This window comes from Aethina tumida, chromosome 4 (assembly GCF_024364675.1).
Source record: "Aethina tumida isolate Nest 87 chromosome 4, icAetTumi1.1, whole genome shotgun sequence".
In the NCBI taxonomy this organism is placed as follows: Eukaryota; Metazoa; Arthropoda; class Insecta; order Coleoptera; family Nitidulidae; genus Aethina; species Aethina tumida.
Window position 1 is genome coordinate 2,325,174 of NC_065438.1, and position 24,067 is coordinate 2,349,240.

Sequence of the window (24,067 nt, forward strand, 5' to 3'; positions counted from 1 at the left end):
AAAGTTGTGAATTGTTTATTTTACATCATTGAGGTTTCAATCCTGAATTTATTATATAAAATATAATAATTTCATTTACAAATAAAAAGATACAAAACAAATAACAATATATTTTGGAGTTTTGGACGAAGTGGACGCTATTCCATCCCAGGTGGTAGAGGCTCCGTAGGAGCCACCATGATTGGCGGTGGGGACTTCGCAGGAATCTTTAAAAAAAAATCAACACGTCAATTTTCTATTGTGATCCAAAGTTAAGGTACTCACAGGAAAATCGTTAGCTGATATTTCCATCGGTTTTGGAGGTGGCACGGGCTGAGGTCTGTATTGTCCTAACACTATCTCTTGGATAGTTATGGGAATGTGGGCTCTTTGACCATCGGTGAAGGTTAGGAGGTGGTCACGCAGAGGCTCCTTCAGCTGCGGACACATCGCCAGTGCTTCATTCAACTGCAAGGGCGGCAGCTGCATCAGTACGGCGAAACTTTGAGGCACCGTTCTTTGGCAACACTTCACGAAGCCTTCCCACACCACTTTGTTCTTCCATACCTAAAATTTGATTCACCATTTAGAAGTGCTTTATGAAAAACTTATTATAAGTCTTACCTGTTTGAGAATTAGGCGTTGAAGGATGTTCATGACGAACCCTGACAACCGAGGGTAACTTCCTAGAGACTGGATTACGGTCCTCATCAACAACGTTGGTATGGGGGTCTGTTCCATTAACTGTTGCAAAACCACAGCCATAACTTCCTGAGTATACACCTGTTTTTCTTGAAGGCACATTGAGGTGGCCTTAATGACCGTCTTCAGTTCCGCCTTGTTAGTATCAATGACATGTAAGGCCACCAAAAGGTCAGTCGGGCTTATGGGGCTCTCGCCGTGGAGACCCAACAATCGATTGAACACTTCTCGTACGACCACGGGGTTGAGTTTAATCAGTTTGGGTAAGGCTGCAATCACTTCTTTCTTAGTCAGCCCATTGAGGACCGGTATAAGAAACCGAACATCGTTGACTCTCGTGTTATACAACTCCCTAACTCTCTGCACTAACTGTGGAGACGGCAGTCCCTTATCGGTAAGGACATGGATGACTCGAGTGACCAACGTTTCGGAACCCTTGTTGCAGTCTTCAACCAACTTGAGTAATTCGGGGTTGTCCATCCCCATGGTGCGCACCGGAGCCTCTATTAGTCGCAGAATTACTCTTTTGATGTCCGGGTTGGTTGCCACGTAAACTTTGGAAAGGTCGTGGATTAGGCTGCTGTTGCCGGGAAGTAATGATATGTAAGGCAAGAGACATGCCTTGATGTAGTCGTCGCTCCAAGTTTCACCCTTCAACCTGCCTTGGTCCGGGCCACTTAACGAGTCGGGAGGGCTGGGAAGCTTCAAAAACTCCATGTTCATTCGGGCGAACTCCTCGATGATTAAGCTCAGTTTGGGTCGCTTGTGTAACTCCAAAACGCGACTTATGGCGTTATCTCTTATCGTGTTGGACTCGTATGTTGTATACGAGAGCAGCGTGTTGAGGTAGGTCAGTTGTTTGGGTGGTTTTCTGAGGGTGAGGTCTCTTAGGAGATTGAACACCCATCTGCTGCGTGTTTCGTCCGTGCACATGTCCTTAATTTGGTGCATGGCTTCGTCGGTGACCATGGGTGACTCCATGAGGAGCTTGTTGATGATGACGGGGTCATGGGAGGATGAATTAATGAAAATGGAGAAGAGCTTGTTGTAACCCTGGTCTGGCCTGGACCCTTTGCGGACTTGGGGGATCTTTGTGAATCTCTGCAACAAATATTCACATCATACATCATATTTTGATTGACATTACAATACAATACTTTCATCATGGCAGTTACAAAAATTCTCCCGGCAAAATGAAATCACTACTACTACATAATGAGCGCTGGAAGTTTAACTAGTATTTTATCCGTTAAGGATGGTCCTGTTTGTGGATCTTGTGAGGAAACCATTCTGGGGAAGTTTGCAACATGCGCATATTGCGATGCTCATTACCATCAATATTGTGTAATAGCTATGGCTGATGTGGTTGTTTTTGGAAAGGATAACGCCGTAAGATGTTGCTCACCAGACAATTCAAAAAGTAAAACAATATCAAATAGCAGTGTAAAAGATACTGAAGTATCAACATCAGCAGTTGGCAAGAAAAAATTTTGGTCCCGGTTATTTAAGTCTTCCAGAGAAAGAGTCACGTCTCAAGACCAATCTGGCGATATTCCTAAACGATACAGTGAACTGTTGGAGGATTTGGCCAAAAAAGCAGAAGCAAAAAGGAGTGATTCAGAGACCAACAATCCTGTCAATTTAATAAAACTTCAAGACAAAACAGAATCTAAAGCAACAACGTTAGATAATAATGAAACAAGCCCGAATACATCTGAATCGAAAAGGAAGAAGCCTTCCAAGATGTTGATGGGTCCTTCCCAAGTAAGCAATTTGATGAAGAAGGAGGAATCTGTTCAATATATTAAAACAGAAACAATTGTAAAGGAAAGTAGTGAAGAATACTTAAGTATACCAAACACATCCAAATCGGGGAACAAAGAGTCTTCTCAAGACACCTTACGTCAGTCTTCTCTCACTGATGATTTGACAAATGTCAAAGAATCTGTTCGATCAGATAAAATTGCGGAAGAAAGCAATGGAAGTAACATAATTGCGACGGCTATAATAACAAATCAAGTCTTGACATCTGAAAACAAAAAACCTAAATCAACGCCACACCAATCTAGCCATTTGGCCAAAAAACTTATTCGAGCTAAAATCGAAACACTTGAGGAAGAAAGCAGCGAAATTGAAATAACACATACCACAATAAGACAAGGACTTTTGAATAGTTATGAAATGAAATCTGGAGCCAATCCGAGTACATCGGAATCAGGAACCAAGGAGTCTTCTCACACAACGTTGTCTACCCAATCATCTGAGTCTACATCTACTAATAAAAAAGAGACTATTGAATCTGTAAATAAAACACAGTCTAAAACATCTAATTTATCAAATAAAAAGAATGTCAAATATAAAGACTTGGAAGAATCAAGTGATGATTCTTCAATTAAATATAAGTTTAATGCTAAAAAATCAAAAATAACTAGTCATGAATATGAACCAGTTCGAGATAGGTACTACACCTACGATGAGTTGCTTAAGTCATCCAACTACAAACCTGTGGCTATGGATACAAATTTGGAAAGCAAAAGTGGATTAATAAAAAATAAATCTAATGCAGAAATGAGACAAAAACAGATACCTAGTGAATTCCAATGGAAATTACTTCGAAAGCAGCCTGAAATGGGAAAAAATAAGTACCCCCAATATAAAGATTTACCTTTACCAGTTGAGCCTAGCACTAGTAAATTGAAACAAAACAAAATAATGGAGTCCCAAAATAATTTACGAAAAATGGAACCAAATGATCAGGATACTGAAGGAAAACATAAGCTAAAAACGGTCCCTAAGAAGCCACCCCTTGATCTTCCTCCACCAATAATAGAGTCCAGCATTTCTTTAAATTTTGACGTAAATGAAATTGAAATTAAGGAAACCAACAAAGATGACAGAAGTAAAAGTGAAGACGAAAAAATGCACGAAACTTTGTTGCATTTTAAGTTGCTGACTCTTGCTGAAAAGCCATCTATGTACACAAGAAGAGTGAACACAGCAGAAATGGATAGCAAACAATCGGCTACTGTGAGTTTTGATTTGAGTGGTTCAGAAAAGTATGTTCAGAAAGAAAGTAGAACATCCTTTCCTAAAAATATATTAAAGGAATCAAAATATAGCATGCAACCATCTCAATCAACAACAGGAAATAATGACTTTGATAATGAGCCAACTATTAGAAGTGAAGAAAGGGAAATAAGAAGTGTCAAAAGTAAAGGGGTCATAATATCTGAAGATCCTTTAATGGCGTCAAATAGAAATTCGGAACTGACGAATAAAGAAGACACATTAACATATCGCAGTTTATCTAAAACAGTCATGGAGTCCAACTTGGAATCTAAAAGTAGTTTAATTAAAAGAAAATCTGGTGCAAACTTGAAAAAGGAGCCCTCTCATAGTGAATCCAAATGGAAATTGTTACGTAAGATGTCCGAAGTAAGGAAAAATAAATATCTCCAATATGATGATTTACCTTTGCCGATAATACCGGGCTCTACTGAAACGGACGATGTAAATGAAAAAGTAATTAAAAGGGAAGGTTCTGATGAGTCAGTAAGTATTAACGAGCCTAGCACTAGTAAAAGGAGACTGACATTCATGGAAAAGGATAAACCATCAAGTAGACGGTCTTCCCAAAGTAGAGAATCAACTGATGATTCATCCCTAAACTGGGAAATGAATGATCAAAGCCCAAAAGGGAAACGTAAATTAAAATCAGCAGATAAGAGGTCCCAACATGATTACTTTCCACCTATAATAGAGTCTGACCATTCTTTTAATTTTACAATGTCAGAAGAACCAAATGAAATTGATAAAGATGAGTCCAATAATAAAATAAAGGAACAAGTTAAGGAAAATAATGCAAAGGAAATGATTAAGAACAACAAAGAGACTGGGAAAACTTCCCAAAATAATTTGAGAAATAAGAAATCATCTGATTCATCTATAAAATCGGAACTGAAGGATAAAAATCCAAAAGGGAAACGTAAGCTAAAATCGGCTGATAAGATGTCCCAGCACGATTATTTTCCACCTATAATAGAATCAGACCATTCTTTAAGTTTTAAGATAACTGAAACCAATGATGTAACTAGCAAAGTAAATGAAGATGATCAAATGAAAGATATTGAAAAAATAAAACCTCTCAAAAATGAGGACATGAATGCTGTAATCATACCTATTCCAGCAGGGTCGAAAAATTTTTCACAAGCGTCCCATTCAAAAAATGATGAAAATGAACAAGAAACCACATCACTCAGACCTTCGCAGGATTCCTACTCAGATAAAGACTTTGAGACAATAAAAAATGTTAAAAGTGGAAGACTATCTGTACATTTCATACCTAAAAATTCACCTTTAGAGGCTAAAATTATTTCACCAGCGTCCCACTCAAGAAAAGAAGAAACCGACACCAATAAAAATGAACAAGAAACCACATCACTCACACCTTCGCAGGAGTCCCACTCAGAAAAAGAAGATAAAGACACCGAAACAAAAAATGTTAAAACTGGAAGACTCTCTGTGCACTTCATACCTGAAAGTCTTCCTTTAAAGTCGAAAAGTAATTCACGCGCGTCCTATTCAACCGACACCGATAAAAGTGAACAAGAAACCACTTCATTCACATCTTCGCAGGAGTCCCACTCAAAACAAGAACGAAGAGACAGTGACACAATAAAAAATGTTAAAAGTGGAAGGCTCTCTGTACACTTCATACCTGATGGACTTCCTTTAGAGTCTGAAATTATTTCACAAGTGTCCCAAATAGAAGAAACTGACGCTGATAAAAATGAACAAGAAATCATAGCACTCATACCTTCGCAGGCATCCCACTCAAAAAAAGAAGAAAAAGACATGGAGACAATAAAGACTGTCGAAAATGGAAGAGACACTACAACAATTATACCTGTAGAGTCGAAAAATAATTCTCAGGTGTCCCAGTCGAAAAAAGAAGAAACCGACACCGATAAAAATGAACAAGAAACTATAACTACGCAGGCGTCTGACTCAAAAAAAGAAAAAAAAGATATTGAGGCAATAAAAACTGTCAAAAATGGAAGCGGCGTTACAACAATCATACCTGTATTGTTAGAAAATAATTCAGGAGCCTCCCAGTCAAAAAAAGAAGAAGCTAACACTGGGAAAACAAAAATGGATAAAAATAAACAAGATAAGCAGGCATCCGACTCAGAAAAAGAAGAAAAAGATACTGTCAAAGGTGGAAAAGACACTGCTGCAGAGTCGAAAAATAATTCTCAGCCGTCCCATTCAAAAAAAGAAGCCGTTACTGAGAAAGCAAAAATTAATAAAAATGAACAAGAAACTACATCACCCATACCTAAAATTGTACCTGTTAAGTCGAAAAGTAATTCGCAAGCATCTAATTCAAAAAAAGAAGACATTGAAAAAGTACAAATTAACAAAAATGAACTAGAAACTACATCATCCATATCTAAAAATTTACCCGATGAGTCGAAAACTAATCCTTCAAAAAAAGAAAAAAGTGACAGTGAGGATATGAAGGCGGATAAATTGGAAGAAGAGGACACATCACTCACACCTAAAAAACCATCAACAGAATCGAAAAATAAGTCGCAAGTGTCCAATTTGAAGAAAGACGACCTTGAGGAAACTCTGAAGATTTCAATTAATCTGGATGATGATGTTAAGGATACCGTAAGAATTAGCTCTAGTAGATCTGGAAAGTTTCGAACTGATATTGACAAGAAACGAGAGAATGGTGTTGCCAAAGTTTCCAGTGAGCCTTCAACGTCTCTCCGTTGCTCCCACGGCTTTCCAGCTAACAATTTTAACGACTTGGTTGGGGACGATGACCATGTTGCCGTAATTGCCATGATAATGTTGTATTTGTTGAAAATTCTGGCTTAACTATTGATTGATCATTTTTAATACATATATCTATAGTAACTGCTGCCATCAACTTATTTCATTATTATTATTATAATTAAATGTCATAAAACATAACCAAATTAAGGTGTTTATGTCTTAAATCAAAATTATTAAGTAGTTTCCTCAGTCAACAGACTGAGGAACATGACAAAATATGAGTACAAAGCCTATTGCAAAGAAAGGAACATGTAACTTCTGCAAAGAAAAAATTTTAGGTAAAATAGTCACCTGCATAAACTGTGGTGCTGACTACCATTCGTACTGCCTATTTGAAATGCCCAATGTTATCATTTTGGGCAAAAACAACGCTATTAAGTGCTGCTCTATAGATAAATTAGATAATAAGGATGAAGGTAAGAAAGAGAAAAATGAACAGAAGGTCAAAACAAGAAAATCCCCATTGGCGAAATTACGGGAGAAAATGAAAGAGGACAAGGAGGAGGAGGCGCAATACAAAGGGAGGCAACGCGACGACTATACCACTGAAATGGAGCCCATTTGGGTTGCGTATGACAGATACACCAAACAATTACTGCTGAGAAATAAGGACACTAAAGATGCGGCACTTAAGTCTGGAATAGGAGAAGTCGAGCCGGTTTGGTCAACGTATGAAAAATACAGCAAAGAGTTACCTTCCAAGACGGCAGCTAGAAATGAAAATTTATTTGAGGAAAAGCCGAAGAAGGAGAAGAAATCTAAAGTAAAAAAACGTGATGTGGCGGAAGAAGCTAAACAACCATTACCCGAGTCTAAATCACAATTTAGGCCGGAACTATTTGTGTTAGTTCCTGAGAAGGGACTGGTAGAGAAAGATGAGGAGGAAATTAAACTGGAAGAAGATTCAGAAGAGTGGGTAAGTAAACCAGAAGAAGTGAAAAAAGAGGAGGAAAGTAAACAGGAAGAAGAGAAAGTAGAGGAGGAAAGTAAACAGGAAGAGAAGAAACAAGAGGAGGAAATAAAAGAGGAGGAAAGTAAAGAGAAAGTAGAAGAGTCGACCTCTTATGAGACATTTCCTAAGCCAATATTAGAGAAGAGTGAGGAATATATAGAAGAACTACAAAAGCAAATTTCATCCACACCAAGCGAGAGTTTTGATCAACTAATATATGGCACCAAATTTAAAGGTGTGAAGTCGATCGACCACCCAGTAGAAAAACAAGTTATAGATGAATCTACGTCGTATCATGCATTCCCCGAAATACAGCAGATTCCTACGCGTGACGTTGATGACTCAGAATTAAGAAATAAACCAAATCAAATTTTTTCAAATTGGAGTGAATTAACGAAACCTATTGAACCATACACTTTTCAAACTGAGGATACCTATACCAGTGCCAGCGAACTCTTAGGAACAATTTCCTTAAATCAAAGTGGCGAAGAGATTGTTCAGAAATCCATACTTTATGATAAAATTCCCGAGTTGACAGATGCACCAAGCAAAACTGAAACTGATGCAACTGCAGAAGTTACCAGTAAACCTGAAGTAAAAAAAATGCGGACAATTTTTCAAGGAAAACCTAAACCAGAACCACCTGAAGACATCAAAACCGATAAGGATGCCAGATATGTGCCGGTCCCCCAACCAATTATCATGGGTGAAACTGATATGAAACGAATAACTTTCCCTAAAGACACAAAAACGAAGCCTCCAACCGAACCAGGAGATCTGGAGCCTACTTTGAGGGAACCAACTAGACCAAGTAGTAGAGAAAGACAATCATTACGTTCCATTCTTTCCAAATCAAAAGCTAAATACGAAAATGTACTGGCTAAAGCACGTGATGACAAGGGAAAGAAAGCTGTAACAATAATGACCCAAACTCCATCAGATATTGACGAAATAGCAAGTGAAACTGGATATGCTAAACCATCTTCTAAGCTGGGCCCGGGCAAGAAATATATTTATGACAGCGAATCTGTACCAACTATTTTAAAATCTATTGAGGATTATCAGAGTAAACAAGAAAAGGCCTCAAATGTGTTGCAAATCAAATTTAACAAGGCGAGCATTCAAGGTGAAAATATAATTGAAAAAATTAAATACTTACAAGCACAAACTTCGAGGGTTGATGAAGGTACTCAATGTATGGAAACCGTTGAAAAGGACATAACAGAGGATAAACTTGAAGAATGTCACGAAAAGTGTTATCAATCCTCCAAAGATTTGATTGAGGGTTTGCATATTTCCAAAGGTAATTTAATAACGAGTTCAGTTCAAACAAATATCGATGAAATTGGTACTTCCAAATTTATACAAGGAATTGATTATGATGCTGAAGTGGTGAATGAGGCCAATTCAGACTTGAAACCTCCAAACAATGTTAATGAGACCACAACTACAGAAGCTGGCGTAGGTTCTACTCAAAGTTTAGGGTCTAACATTACCAACGAATCACAGTCAAAATATGATACAAATACTCAAACTGGGGTCTTTGAACATGTCTATAAAATACCGTCAACACAAAGAGCTGAAGGCATCAATAAAGAGACTGCGTCCACCCAAACGATAGACTTAGAGGTTGACCAAAAGTTAACAAAAGAAATTGGCAATAATATTTACAAAGAAACTGCATCTACTCAAACTATTGAGCCCACAGATGAATGTTACAAACAAATATGCCCACAAATTAATAAGGTGACTGTATCTACTCAAACCACGAGATTTGAAAGCGATGAAATTTTATCAAGTCCTCCTCCAAAGTTAGATTTAAAGCAATCAGATTACCACCCAAAATTGGTAACTGTGGCCACTGAAACTGATGAATTTGATGTAATAGACAATAAGGATTTTACTCCTAGGTCTGTGAATTTGGAAGATAAACAGGTTACCAATTTGAAGCAAAGTATGAAACCAACAGAGAGTGTTCCAAAGAAAGAATCCCCTCAGCCTCAAGACATAACGAAAGAAGGTGAAGCCACATATATTACTAAGGGAATTGAAGACAGTTATGGAAAACCAGCAATACAGAATTTGGAGGACAATGTCAATAAAGATACTCCTACTTCAAGATTTGATGATAGGCCTGCAATACCTACAACCTATAATTTGAATGAAGAACCTGCTCCTAATAGAGAAGTTGAGAGGAGCTCAGAAATACCCACAGCTCAGAATGTAGCTTTAAGACAGACAGGTGCTGCCAATAAAGAATCTTTGCCAATTTCTGGTACAGATTTAGGAAGACCCTTAACACACCCCACTGCTGTAGTTGAAGACACCTCTAAAATACCCGCAGCTCAGAATTTGGCCCTAAAACAGCCAGAAAATTTGCCTGTTCCTACTACAGAGTCTGGAATACCCTTAACACAAATAATTAATGGAATTGTCTATATTCCTACTGTTGTACTTGATGGTACGACTAAAGTACCCATAACTTTAAAACAAATAGATGCCGCCAGCCAAGAAACTGACCGTATTCCAGCTGCAGCATCGGAAGGTAGCCCTGCAGTACCCACAGCACCAAAATTAACTAAAGAACTTGGAGATAGTTCTGATATGGTGCCAAAACCTCTAGATACTCGTACTACGGAAATTGGAGGCATTTCTCACGATTTGGCATTGAAACAGCCTGACACTACCTCAAAGAAACAGGATGTGTCCCCACTTACAACAAAGAAATTGAGTTTAAAAGAGTCTGACAACAAAGAAAACTCATCTACTCAGACTGTATACGTGCGTAAACAGAAAGTGGTCAATTTAGATGACTTTGTTGTTGAAATTAAGGACATAGTTCAGGCGGAGCTGCAGTATTGGAGACAATTTATTCCTGATAAAAGCAGCGAGACTGGTTCACATAAACAGCCGAATGAGTACTTTCAACCTTTAACAAAGTGTATAATGGAAAATAGTCCGCAAGAAAGCAATACCCATGAGATTAAGTCCATAATAATTGAAGCTGAATCCAATATTACAAGTAAAATGCGTGAAATAGTTCAGGAGGAGCTTAAAAACTATGAAAATTTGGGCAGATATATATCCATGGAGAATCAGCCCAAATGTGGGGAGCAACTTTCAAAATTTGTTTTGGAACTGATTCCAAAGATACTCCATACAGGGAATATCCAAATATCTCCAAACCCAAACGAAATATCAAGACACTTACTGGAATTATATGATAAAATTCAGCGTGATCAAACTGAGGTTGAAGCAAATCAAGAAGGACCTCCAATAATCAATGTAATCAAATCTGCTACTCAAGGTGCAGAGTCTAAAGTTGATCCAAGCACTCAAACTGATATAAATGAGTTAACTTCACAGGTATTGAATATGTATCAAAAATTAGCTAAAGATCAAATGGAATCAAGTGAAAATAAGCCACAGGTATTGCCAGTTTATGAGACATTACTTAGGCAGAAAAAGAATTCGACTGAATCTTTGGAAAAAATACCAAATACCGGATTGAGTAATCAAATTGATACGAATGAATTGGGTGCAAACTTACTTCAAATTTTGCTCAAAGATCAAAGGGAAAAAGTACCAGAAACTCAAGATAAAGATAGCAAGACCAAAAATAAACCGAATTTGAATCAAAGGTTGATCACTACTCAGACTAATCAAGAGGATTTGCTGAACTTTGAACAAATTAGTAGGCATGAATCTGGTACAGACACTAATACCAGTCCAGACCAAACTAATATCAATGAATTAGCAGTACAAGTACTAAATATTTATCAAAATTTATTGAAAGACCAAACAGCACAAGAGTTGCTTCAAGAATTTCAAGTCGACCCAAATAATCAACCTGAGTCAAACGATTTAACTGGTAATTTACACCAAAAGTCACCTAAAGGTCAGGCAGAGAAAGCAAAACCTCAAGCGAATATACCTGTTTCAAATAATCAACCCGGTTTAGAAGAAATAACAAGTAAGTTATATCAGAAGTTACCCAAAGCCCAAACCACATCAACAGAACAAAACCAAGACCCCAATGGAACTGAATCGGATATTACAACTTTAATACGAAGAATTGTTCAAGAAGAACTAAAAACCAGTCAAATGGACGTCCGAGAGGAACCACTGGAATCTCAGTTGCTAGAAAAGAAAGACTTAGGGCTGAGTAATCAGGACCCAGATACTATTGCTGAAGTGGTGCTGAAAAAGTTCATCGAGAAAGAGAAAAAGGAGAACAATATTATAAAATACATTGAGGATACATTGAATAAAGAAAATTGTCTTAAATGTTCGTACTTGCCCGAACGGGCGCAAGAACTGGAAGGAAGTGTTAGTCAGTCAAAGCCCGGACCAGGCCCAACCACCTCCACCGTCCAACCTAAAATTACTCCACGTACCAGTGCTGAAGAGTGCATTAAATGTCAAGAAGAAATCAACTCGAAATTGAAGAACATGCAACTAGTTATGTCGACAGAAATGAGTGCTCAGCCAAATATAGAGAATTTAATTCGTCAAATAGTCCAAGAAGAGTTGGAAAACTACGAAGCAGTAAGTAGACACATTTATTTAGAATATCTTAAAAATATATAATTAACTTGAAGCAAACAGGTTCAAGAGATGACCGAAGAAGAATTAGGAAAATTGACAGAGAAAATAGAAGATGAAGACAACACGGGAAAATATCCATTAGTAGATGTAAATGAGAAACGCCCAGTTGATGCAAGTCAAAACATGTTTAATATTGATGGACTGACAGTAAAAAATACCGGAAATGACGAGTTCGACTTTAATATGAATATTAATATCCAAACGAGGCCCAAACTTGATCAACCTAGAAATGCAAGTGATTCAATTAAAGAGGGCGTCGATGACCAATCAATAGAAGATGTAGAAGATATACCACAAAAGTTCAAAGAAAGTGAAATTTCTAGGCAATCTGTTTCCAAATCGGTTCAAGAAGAAATAGAAAAAATGATCAAAAAAATAAAAGATGAAGATGCTATAAAATACTCCCTAGAAGATGAAAATGGGAAAATCTCAGTTGGTGCAATTGAAAACAGGGAAAACGGGGAACCTGATTCTGAAATAGAAAAACCGAGAACAACAAATGATTCAATTATAGATGATGTGCAAACAAAATCCGATGATAAAGTAAAAAATTTAGAACTAACACTAAAGGTTAAAGAAAGTGAAATTAAAAGGCAGTCTCCGGAAGTTATTTCTCAATTAGGGCAACCTAGGAAAACGACAGATTCTCTTCAGGATATACCTAAGTTGAGCATCGAGAATCAGTTAAGCAAAAGCGAAAATATTCTGCCCCAATCTAAACACGAGTCCATTTCTCAAATGGGGCAACCTAAGACACCAAGAGTTTCTATTAAAGATATACCAAAATTGAGCATTGACAATGGAGATATGAAAATTGAAATTAGCATTGAACCCAAGTCTGAGCAGGGTTCTATTTCACAAATGGGGCAATCTAAGGAAACGAGTGATCCTCTCAAGAACATATATAATGAGCCAATAACTGAAAAAGTCACTGAACTTAAACCTAAAAAGGAGCAACCTAGAAAATTTGATGCTTCTATTGATGATATTCCTAAATTAAGCATTGATAATCAGTTAGTGAAAAAGGAAAATAATATTAAATCTGACTCTATGCAGGAGTCCATTTCTCAATCACAACAACCTAAGAAAACAAGTGATTCTAGTAATAAGGATGTAATAAAATTGAGCATTGACAATCGAGGAATGAAAATTGGAATCAAACCTAGACAAGAGTCCATTTCTCAAAAGCAGCAGTCTAGGGAAACTAGTGATTCTATGAATGATTTTCCTAAATTGAGCATCGATAGTAGTACTGAAAGTACCAGTGTGCCCAAATCTAAGGAGGAGTCTATTTCTGAAAAAGGGCTGCCCAGAAAATCGGGTGATTCTACTCCAAGATTAAGCATTGAAAATCAGTTAAAGAGAATTGAAAATAACATTCATCCCAAATCTAGTAAGGAATCCATTTCTAAAATAGAGCAACCTAGGGAAACAAGTGATTCCACTACAGACGTACTAAAATTGAGCATTGACAATCGGACAATGAAAATTGAAATTATCAATGTATCCAAATCCAGGCAGGAGCCTATTTCTCAAATAGAGCAATCTAGGGTAACAAGTGAGTCTTTTAAGGATTTTCCGAAATTAAGTATCAATAATAGATCATTGACTACTGAAGATACTAATGGGCCCAAATTTAGGCAGGAGCCCATTTCCCAAATAGAGCCATCTAGAGAAACAAGTGACTCTATTAATGATTTCCCGAAATTAAATATCGATAATAGATCGATGACTGCTGGAAATACTAACGGTCGCAAATCTAGGCAGGAGCCCATTTCTCAAATAGAGCAATCTAGAGAAGCAAGTGATTCTTTTAAGGATTTTCCAAAATTAAGTATCGATAATAGATTAATGACACCTGAAAATACCAATGGGCGCAAATCTAGGCAGGAGCCCATTTCTGAAATAGAGCAATTTAGGGAAACAAGTGATTCTTTTAATGATTTTCCGAAATTAAGTATTGATAATAGATCAATGACTGCTGGAAATACTAATGGTCGCAAATCTAGACAGGAGCCTATTTCTCAAATAGAGCAATCTAGAGAAGCAAGTGATTCTTTTAAGGATTTTCCGAAATTAAGTATCGATAATAGATCACTGACTACTGAAAATACCAATGGTCGCAAATCTAGGCAGAAGCCCATTTCCCAAATAGAGCAATTTAGGGGAACAAGTGATTCTATTGAGGATTATCCTAAATTAAGTATCGATAATAAATCACTGACTACTGAGAATACCAATGGACGCAAATCTAGGCAGGAGACCATTTCCCAAATAGAGCAATTTAGGGGAACAAGTGATTCTATTGAGGATTATCCTAAATTAAGTATCGATAATAGATCACTGACTACTGAGAATACCAATGGACGCAAATCTAGGCAGAAGCCCATTTCCCAAATAGAGCAATTTAGGGAAACGAGTGATTCTATTGAGGATTATCCTAAATTAAGCATCGATAATAGATCAATGACTACTGAAAATACTAATGGTCGCAAATCTAGAGAGAAGCCCATTTCCCAAATAGAGCATTTTAGGGAAACGAGTGATTCTGTTGAAGATTATCCTAAATTAAGTATCGATAATAGATCAATGACTACTGAAAATACCAATGGCCGCAAATCTAGACAGGAGTCCATTTCTCAACCAGGACAATTTAGAAAAATGAATGAGCCTTTTAATAACAATTCTAACTTAAGTTTTGGTAGGTCTATGAGCAATGACAGTATCATTGAGCCCAAATCTAGACTGGAGTCCATTTCACACAGATCTCGATCCAGTAAATCGGGTGATTCTAGCAAAGATATTCCTAAACTAAGCACTGGTAATCGATCAATAAAAAGTATGGAAGCATCACAAAATCTTGAAAGAAATGAGCCATCAATTGACTCATCATCAGAGTTGTCCTTTCAAAAATATACAAAATCTAGAGGAAACACTGGTTCAGGATTTGATACAACCAACTCTTTGCCTCAAAATTTTGAAAGAAACAATGTTGGTGTTCAATCATTGACTGGAGGATCTCATTCTCGAGGAGCTGGATCCAAAGAAGACGAAATTTTGTTTAGAAATTACCCACCAGGTAAATTTGAAACAACAGATATTGGCACTCAGTCAGTAAGTGGTCTAAAGCGAATTTCTATAATTGAGGAACCCAGAGATCCTCAAAAACATAGTTTTGTAAAAAAGGAAATTGGCATCCAATCGGCAACTGAGTTAGATAAGTTATCTCAAATAGAAGAAACCATAAGTACTGGAACAAATGACATTGGAATTCAATCGACAACTAGTTCAAATTCAAACAACAAAACTGACGAATATAGTAGAAAAGATATGAAAGATAGGAATAAATATTTACATCAAGATATTGATACAATGGACGTTGGTGTTCAATCAATATCCACCATGAGGCCATATTCCCCAGTTCAAGAGCCAGCTCCTACGTTTCCTAAGTTAAAAGAAGCTTCAAAAGGGAATTATTCACCAAATATTAGAAGCAGTAATATGGGCACCCAATATGTATCTACAATGGGGTCTTCTTCACAAACAGAACCACTTAATAAAAAAGTCAGTGATTCAGTATTAAACGAGTCAACAAAATTAAATGATATAGGAACTCAATCAACATCTAAACTTGAACCAAGTTTTTATAACCAACAATCTCAAACGACTGATTTATTTGGAGATAAATCCGTAAAGAAACGCAATCAAGTAATAAAAAGTACTGACGTAGAAAATAAAGGAAAACATTCTGAACAAAGTGGAGAAGACTCAAATGATGAGGCTGGCTCAAGTTCGCCGCGAAAATGCAAGGCAAAACGGCAAGGAAAGAAATGTAAGGTGGCAAACACCCAAACAGCTACAACTCAAGCCACATACACGTTCAGAGATGGCTTCTTGATGAGGCACAAGGAAAAAATACTTCCGATAGTTGTACTGATAGTAATACTGTACTTGCTGAAAGGTGGAGGTCCCAGCACCAACGTATGTTGATAATGTCAAGGTGATGTGACGTCCCACTTTGACAGTATGAAAGCATGAGTTCAGCCCACAACCTAATTCCGGATGAAGTTAAATTAAGATGTTCGTTTTGCCTAAAATCAATCCATGAGGAGACGGTCACCTGTATAATTTGCGGGGCACACTATCATTCTACTTGTGTGCTTAAAATTTCCAATGTAAGAGTTATCGGTAAGAAAAACTTAGTTGACTGTTGTTCGACTAACGGCGACAATAATCCAAAAGATAAAAAAGATGACAAGGACAAAGATATGCAAATTAAGGTGTCCCTTTGGTTCGGGGTATCGGGACCTGACGCCAATGAGAGTGATCAAGGGGTGCAAAAATGTGATGTAACATGCAAGAATAATACGTTCCAACCAACATTATTTAAAAATACTGAAGAAGCCTCAAGTAAACACCTTCCGGAGATTATCGGAGATAATGAATTAGGGATATATCCTCCAGAAAATGAAAAGGAGCCTGTTAGAACAACCGATGCATCTCAAAGTACCTCAATAAACGACTTAAATTTACTAAAGACTCTTAATGTACCAGAAAATAATGACCAGCTGATATCTAGACCTCAAATAGAGCATCCTACAAAAAATATTGGTATTAATGATTTTGATTCACCACGTAATATCAACATTAATATTAATATTATGTCAAAAACCCATCTACAATCTGATTCACAAACTCCACCTCTTAGGCAATTAGTAACGAATGTCCAGGAAAATGATTTGGTTTTACCACAAAACATAAAAAAATCGGTATCCAGACCGGAGTCTGTCTCACAAGTAGACCAACCTAGACAAAAAACTGATTCAATCAAGGAAGTTCCTCGATTAAGCTTTGTTAGAAGTTTAAATAAAGATATTGAGGGTCCAGAAATGGATTTATCACAAGAAGTCAAAGAAATTGATGTTGATGTTCAGTCCAAATCTAGACCCGAATCGATTTCTCAACTAGACCAACCTGAGACAATTGAAGATGCCCCTAAATTAAGTAGTGATAGTCAGTCCCAACCAAAACAACCTCGAAAATTGAGTGATTCAGTTAAACGTGCCGATGAATTTGAGGAATTGGTTACTCAACTGGAGCAGCCCAGGGAAAAATATGATTCAATCAAGGACAGTCCTAAATTAAGTGTGGACAGTCAGTCGAGGAAAAATATTGAGACAAGAGACTCTGATTTGACACCAACTTTTAGGAAGTCCAAATCGGAGTCCGTTTCTCAACCAGAAGAACCTAAACTAATGGGTGATGCAGTTAAAGATGTTCCCCAATTGAGCACCGAAGATGTTGAAGAAAATGTACTGGCCAAGTCCAGGCCGGAGTCTGTGTCACAATTAGAGCAGGCCAGAAAACAGAGTGATTCGATTAAGGCTGTTAATAAATTAAGCACTGATATACAGGAGTCGATTTCTCAAGTAGAACAACCTAGAAATATAGGTGACACTATTAAGGATGGTTCTATATCAAACGTAGAAAGTAAATCTATAAAAGAAATCGACTCTGATATGCCACAAAATTTTAGCCAAAGTGAGGTCAAATCTGAACCACAAGAAAAACAATCTAGGGAAAGAAGTGATTCGAGTAAAGTTATTCTCATTGCTGAAGATGAACCACCAATGGAGTATATTTTAAACCGTGATGACCAAATAATGAAAAACATTGAATCTAGCGTCTCTAATTTTGAACAAACTGGACAAGAGGTTGTGATTCCTGAAAAACAATCTAAGGAGGAGACTAAATCAACTACAAATGATGAACTTGGTGTTCAAACTACTTTGGAACCCTCAACTTCCCAAATGGATCAATCGCATCAAGAATTCAATAAAACTGGCGACTCGCGTGATAATTTTGAATCAAATGATGTTGGCGTTCAATCAACAACTAAGCCGGAGCAGTCCTCTCAAACAGAAAAATCTAGTGACTTAATTAAAAAAGTTTCTGTATCTAATAATTATGATTCACCCGATTTAAATTTGCCTGAAACAATCGACAAGACTGAAATTGGCGTTCAATCGACAACTGAATCAGAATCTGCGTCTCAAAGAGATAAATCTGAAAATATAGATGAGTCGGTTGATAGTGATGTTCAGAGAATAAAAGATATTGTTACAACCGACTTAAATTCATCTGAAAAATTGGTAACGAATGAAATTGGTATTCAATCAACAACTCAATCGAAACCGATTTCTCAAGAAAATAAATCTAGAAATATAGATGAATCGGATGAACAAGCTTCCCCAGTTGACAATGATGGGCAGACAGTAAAAGATATTGAAGACTTAAAATCCTCTAAAACATCTGTAAGCAATGAAATTGGTGTTCAATCAACAACTGAACCAGAACTGATTTCTCAAAGAGATACATCTGGAAATATAGATGAATCAGATAAACAAGCTTCCACAATTGAGAATGATGGACAGAGAATAAAAGATACTGATACAACCGACTTAAATCCACCTGAAACATCTGTAAGGAATGAAATTGGGATTCAATCGACAACTGGCTTGGAACAGGCTTCTTTAGCAGAAAAATCTAAAATTATAGATGTTCAGCCAACAAAAATGTTACCAGAAAATTTTGAATCAAATAATGTTGGTATTCAATCATTAACTGAACAAGAAGAGCCTCATCAAACAAGTAAATCAAGAGAAAATGATGAACCAATAAAAGATATTGATGTAACACAAAATATTGAAAAAAATGAAATTGGTATTCAATCACCAACGGAGCTGGAAGCTTTATCTCAAACAGAACAGCATAACGAGCCTAATGAAATTGGCATTCAAATGACAACTGAGCCTTTACAACAGGATGGAGGCGAAAAAGAACCATTTGAAGATAAAATTAAGGAACCATCAATGACTAAGATTGAGGCAGGTGTTGGTCAAAACTTTGACAAAAACGAAATAGGTATTCAATCGACATCAGATTCAAGAAAAGAAAGTTTACCAAAAGATGATACTGCATTAAATGTTAGTCAGCCAATGGAAATTAATGAAGAAGACACCATGAATTTACCTAAAAAGTCTATCACAAGTGATATAGCCATTCAATCAACACCTAAACGAGAAAGTGTGTCTTTTCTAGAACCACGTCCATCGAAGGTTTCTGCTAAAGATAGTTTTACAACAACCAAAAGCACCCAGTCAATTAAAAGCACCCTATCAATTAAACGCACCCTATCAATTAAAAGCACTGACAAAAATGATTTCAATTTGCCACAATATAAACCAGAATATTATGAACCAGTGGAAGAAATTGATTCAGAAACAGACTCAATTGATGAACCGAGTACAAGTTCTTACCAAGGCAAATCACAGAAGAGTAAAGCAAAAGAGTCGGATAAAAAATGTAGAATGGGTACTCAAACTTGTCCAGCCTCACCTCGCATTCCATATTCGTTTAGAGATGGAGTGATAATGAAACACAAAGAAAAAATACTTCCAATAGTTGTACTTATAGTAATAATATATTTGCTTAAGGGACCAAGTGGTTGTTAATGACGTAACATAGATATAATGACATTCACGTAATAATGTCAAAATTTAAATAGTATAAAAGTATGAGCTCTTATCACAATTTAGTTTCGAATGAGCCCAAATTAAGATGTGAATTTTGTCTAAAGTCAATCCCCGAAGAGAAGGTCACTTGTATAACTTGTGGGGCACATTACCACTCCTCTTGTGTGCTCAAAATATCCAACGTTCGAGTTGTGGGCAGAAGGAATTTGGTGGAATGTTGCTCAATTAATAATTTAAATGTTGCTAATGATAAAAAAGATGACAAGGATAAAGACGTGCAAATTAAGGTGTCCCTTTGGTTTAAGTTGTCAGCCCCAAATATACCCACGGTTAAGCCTCAGAATCGAAGCAGGAGGAAATCATTTTTCGAAAGAGTTTCTAGGATGATATGTCAGTACCGGAAGAAACAGAACAACGTTAAGGAATCAACTAAACAAATACTGCAACATGAAGATAAGTGTTCAGAAACTAATTTCAAAAAACCTGAGGATTCTGATGAGGCTGTACAAATCCTGATCTCGTACGACAACATACCAGAGTTGGAACAAGATGAAGCAATGCTCAGTTGTATTGTACAAAACGAAATATCTAAACAAACGATTATGGAAGACGGGGAGGCGAGCATATCCACTTTTACTCAAACTGAAGAATTGTTTAATAAAACAAGGAACGCCCACTTCGAAAAGAATATCGAATTACACACTGTGGACCTAAATTCTACATTCTCAAAGCCTTCAACCAGTATTAAGAGGAAAATTTCATTTTGGGCTTCTTTGGTGCAACAAAATACTGTTCAAATAGAAAACTCAAAAATGTCCAAAAATAATGAAATTAATTCAATCAGCAAGACTAAACCTAAGTCAATTTATGTAAATGGAGGAACCATAAGTACGCAGACTGAACATGAAATTTCCTACAGTAATACTGATTTAATTAGGATAATTATAGACCTGGTTCATAATGAGATAAAAAATTGGATGCAAACACAAACAGAGCCACAACATGTTTATGAAGTACCAAAATTGATTAATGAAAATCAATATAATATTAATGAGAATAAAACATTTATAAAATCAATGCTGTCTAAAATGAAATTCGACATTATAAAGCAAGAAATTTCAAAAACAGAAGCAAATTATACAGAAACTAAGACGAAATGTCTTCATCTCCAATCAGAAATTGATAAACTCTATAATACGACTGAAAAAAGGGACAAAATAAATTTAGTAAGTTATATAAAAGAACTGATTAAAAAGGAAATTAATTTCAGTGTAAATAACAAACCTGTAAGGAATAACGCAATCAATAACTTTGATACTAAAGATGTGATGGTGAAAAATGAGACTGAAACAAAATTAACCAGCAAAAATTTCACAAACAACGTAGACAAAATATTTAAACAAAATTCTATAAGAGCAGACAAAATTAATTCACTAATTGATTTGGAAGCTGAAAAGAAATCTGAAATGCAAGTGTTTAAGGAAAATAACATGGATTAGAACCAAGAGCAATACATAATACTGACTGTAAAAAAATGTAATCTAACTTGAATAAAGATAATGAGCACAAATAATTCAATAATTTTTATTCTATTTTTTAATAAATAAAATAAAAATATTTATTTAACAGCTCTATGTAATATGTGTACAAGTATAATTCAAAACACACACACCAGTGGCCGCTAGTGAGGTTTGATTCTGATCTGATTGGTTGCTGGAGGAACGCCCCCCGTACGCCTACCATTGAAACAATAGCCCAACCTTAAAGCACATGCGCAGATGGAATTACAAATATTCAACATAATTATAGCAACTCACCAATATATACATTAAAAATATGAACTGTACTACCTAAATTGGAAGCTAGTATATAACATAATAATTATTGTTTATGTTGTGTCGCTGCCATAATTTTAAAGTATGTTTATGTTTAATTCACTCACCTGCATGATGCTGTACTCTTCATAGAGGAGTGCAATTGCCAACTCGATGTGCGACTTCAAGTCCGACAACAGATGGCTCAGGATCGCATCTCTGACCATTGGGTCGAAGGTGGTGGCAAACAGGGTGGCAATTTTTTGGTAAGCGTTTTGAATAACACTTTTCTCACTAGACAAAATCCTTTTAACGCTCGACACCAGCATCGTTTCCTTCGTCCCCTGTTCCAATGGTTTTGTGATTTCGTTCAGTTTTAAGGTCTTGATCTTCGGCATTTTTAATTTCTCTTTCTTTGCGACCTGGAACAACACATAAATTTGCATGAAGCTACAAAATGGGGATGAAGACATGCTTGAATCACAGAGAAACTATGCTTGTGTGTGGAAGAGAAGTAGGTAAAGAGGGGAAAATAAAATTCCTAAGAGTGCACATTGGATAAAATTATGAAAATCATGCAAACATAGGCAAAATACAAAAGCATGAACATCGAAACTGTTTTATATTTGTACGAAAATTACCGTATTATCCGATTCCTCTCCCTCCTAACAAGAGAAGCATTTAAAAAATTAAAGTATCAACAAAACTAGAAAACAAATAATCTTTAAAGTACCTTAGGCTCCGGTTCCTTTTCTTGGTCGTCAATATCTCGTTCACGCTTCCTGCTTGCTGGTTGTTCTGGTGCTTTTTCATTACTGATCATTTGAGCCCCAGGTCCAACGCCGTTTTCCAAAAACTGCTTGGCTAAAATACTGGCCAAATGGGACTTTCCAATACTACCACTTTGAACAAATTTGTTGTACTCTCTGGCGAATTCTTGGGGCATTGTGCTAGGAAGTTTGGGTATTGAAGTTATAATTAAATAAACAGTCTTTTCCAACGTTAAATTATCTTGTACAAATTGATCATTAGCTTCAAGTGGGGTGAGTTCAACTGATGGTGAATCATTAGTGTCATTATCATAATCAAAATTTGTATCTAATCTAGGTTTCTTAGACTGATGCAGGTAAGACTCTGCTGGAAGTGTCCTTTTGGTATACTTCTTCATGTCCTCAGGTTTTGGAGTAAGTTTGGTGATTTCAGATTGTGTACAACCCAGCTCCAGGAGCATTGGAGTTATTTTATCAATGAATTCATAGGCTGCTGGATGTTTTATTAAGCCGCACAATTCGGATTTCAATTTCTTTCGAACGGCGTTTTGTTGAGTTGTGGTTAAAGTGGGTGGCAAGTTATTAAACAATGAATTAATAGCACCCACCACTTTTTCCATATAATTAGCTCTGCTTTTAGCAATTGTCCTTAATACTCCAATACAGGCCAACAAATTAGCACTACTGATGTGTGGGGACCCATGGAACTTAACCAGAACATCAAACAAATTACTGAAAAGAAAGGAACATTTTCAAATTCTTTCCAATATTATTATTATGTAATTACTTACTCTGCCTCCTCTTCTAGCCTTCGCCTTCTGGCAATTTTGAGAGTCATAGGCACATCATCCAGTGAGAAGTCGTTTTCGCGCTTATTCTCTACCTCATCAGGATGGGTTTGCAATAGAATTACACATTCTAAGAACTTCACTGAACTTGTCCTTATTCCATCATTGTCACTATCAATCATGTTGGCAATTTCTAGCTTAATAGTACTTAACTGCTTCCATGCTGCTTCCATTTCTTCATTAATATTGGTGGCTTTGCACAACCAAGCTAATGTTTTCCTGTATATTGTAATGGCAGCCTGGATTACTCGCTTCTGAACTGGGATTGACTCATCACAAAGCAAAAGGTGCAGACACAGCATGATTTTTGGAATAAGAGATTCTCTTAACTTGCTGTAAGTATTTACAATTTATTTTTATATATTTAAAATTTAATGATATCTTACCAGACTTCTTCAATAAAGCCAACTAATGCCTTTTTTATGTCACCACTTTTATCTGACGTGAAGTTCAAAACATTCTGCAGATACTTTGGCAATAAATTTGGGGATCTGTGAATAAGGAATTCCTGTATTTTAAGAAATAATTTGAGTCTTTCGGCATTGTCCCTGCAAGTTGCGGCTTCATTAAAACACTCAACCACCTACAATAAACAAAATTGTTTGTAGTGTTTACAAATGTTATTTTATGAGTGCTACCTCATTTTCATCGATCCCGTCCATATTTTGTATATTTTTTTGAAAATGTACAATTTAATCAGTGTGAAAAGGTATAATTATTTAAATATCATTAATGCTAAGGTTTAAATAACATATTTCTCAAAACGCCGACATAACCTAGTGATCCTCCTTGGCGAATTAATGACAGTCATGTTAGCCAACTTATATTGTGTTACTTCTTAACAATATAAAACAATCAAACAAACAAGAAGTGCGGGATTTATAATTGTGAATAAGTTAATAATAATGCCTGCTTAAAGTTTGTTTAATTAGCATTATTGGGTTTAAACAAATATTCACAGAAATAATCCATCAAGGCTGCCAACAAGGTAAAAAAAACCGAAAATGACAAT

General features: G+C 36.4%; 3 protein-coding genes across 3 annotated transcripts; 2 read left to right on the forward strand and 1 right to left on the reverse strand.

Annotated features, from left to right (window-relative positions):
- Positions 1–28: 28 nt before the first annotated feature.
- On the reverse strand, positions 29–23,850 carry LOC109598361 (symplekin). The gene is made up of 8 exons (XM_020014253.2): positions 23,694–23,850; positions 23,442–23,638; positions 22,999–23,388; positions 22,171–22,939; positions 21,566–21,859; positions 604–1,782; positions 265–546; positions 29–206 (listed from the first exon to the last, which is right to left on the reverse strand). The coding sequence occupies exons 1-8, from the start codon at positions 23,715–23,717 to the stop codon at positions 138–140; spliced, it is 3,204 nt and encodes a 1,067-aa protein (XP_019869812.2). The 5' UTR covers positions 23,718–23,850; the 3' UTR covers positions 29–137.
- LOC126265243 (microtubule-associated protein futsch-like) lies at positions 6,671–16,078 on the forward strand. Its single transcript, XM_049965887.1, has 2 exons — positions 6,671–12,028; positions 12,089–16,078. The coding sequence occupies exons 1-2, from the start codon at positions 6,746–6,748 to the stop codon at positions 16,076–16,078; spliced, it is 9,273 nt and encodes a 3,090-aa protein (XP_049821844.1). The 5' UTR covers positions 6,671–6,745.
- LOC109598362 (uncharacterized) lies at positions 19,665–21,196 on the forward strand. The gene is made up of 2 exons (XM_020014254.2): positions 19,665–20,511; positions 20,572–21,196. Exons 1-2 carry the CDS (start codon positions 19,665–19,667, stop codon positions 21,120–21,122), a joined length of 1,398 nt encoding a protein of 465 aa, XP_019869813.2. The 3' UTR covers positions 21,123–21,196.
- Positions 23,851–24,067: the final 217 nt, after the last annotated feature.

Excerpts from the sequence above, each read along its gene's own strand:
- LOC126265243 (XM_049965887.1), top strand. The coding sequence starts at position 6,746 with ATGAGTACAAAGCCTATTGCAAAGAAAGGAACATGTAACTTCTGCAAA. Across the intron at positions 12,029-12,088 it reads AGTTGGAAAACTACGAAGCA|GTTCAAGAGATGACCGAAGA; the intron begins GTAAGTAGACAC and ends TGAAGCAAACAG.
- LOC109598362 (XM_020014254.2), top strand. The coding sequence starts at position 19,665 with ATGAGCTCTTATCACAATTTAGTTTCGAATGAGCCCAAATTAAGATGT. Across the intron at positions 20,512-20,571 it reads TGTAAATGGAGGAACCATAA|ACCTGGTTCATAATGAGATA; the intron begins GTACGCAGACTG and ends GGATAATTATAG.
- LOC109598361 (XM_020014253.2), bottom strand. The coding sequence starts at position 23,717 with ATGGACGGGATCGATGAAAATGAG. Across the intron at positions 547-603 it reads AACGCCTAATTCTCAAACAG|GTATGGAAGAACAAAGTGGT; the intron begins GTAAGACTTATA and ends ATCAAATTTTAG. Across the intron at positions 207-264 it reads TATCAGCTAACGATTTTCCT|ATTCCTGCGAAGTCCCCACC; the intron begins GTGAGTACCTTA and ends TTTTTTTTAAAG.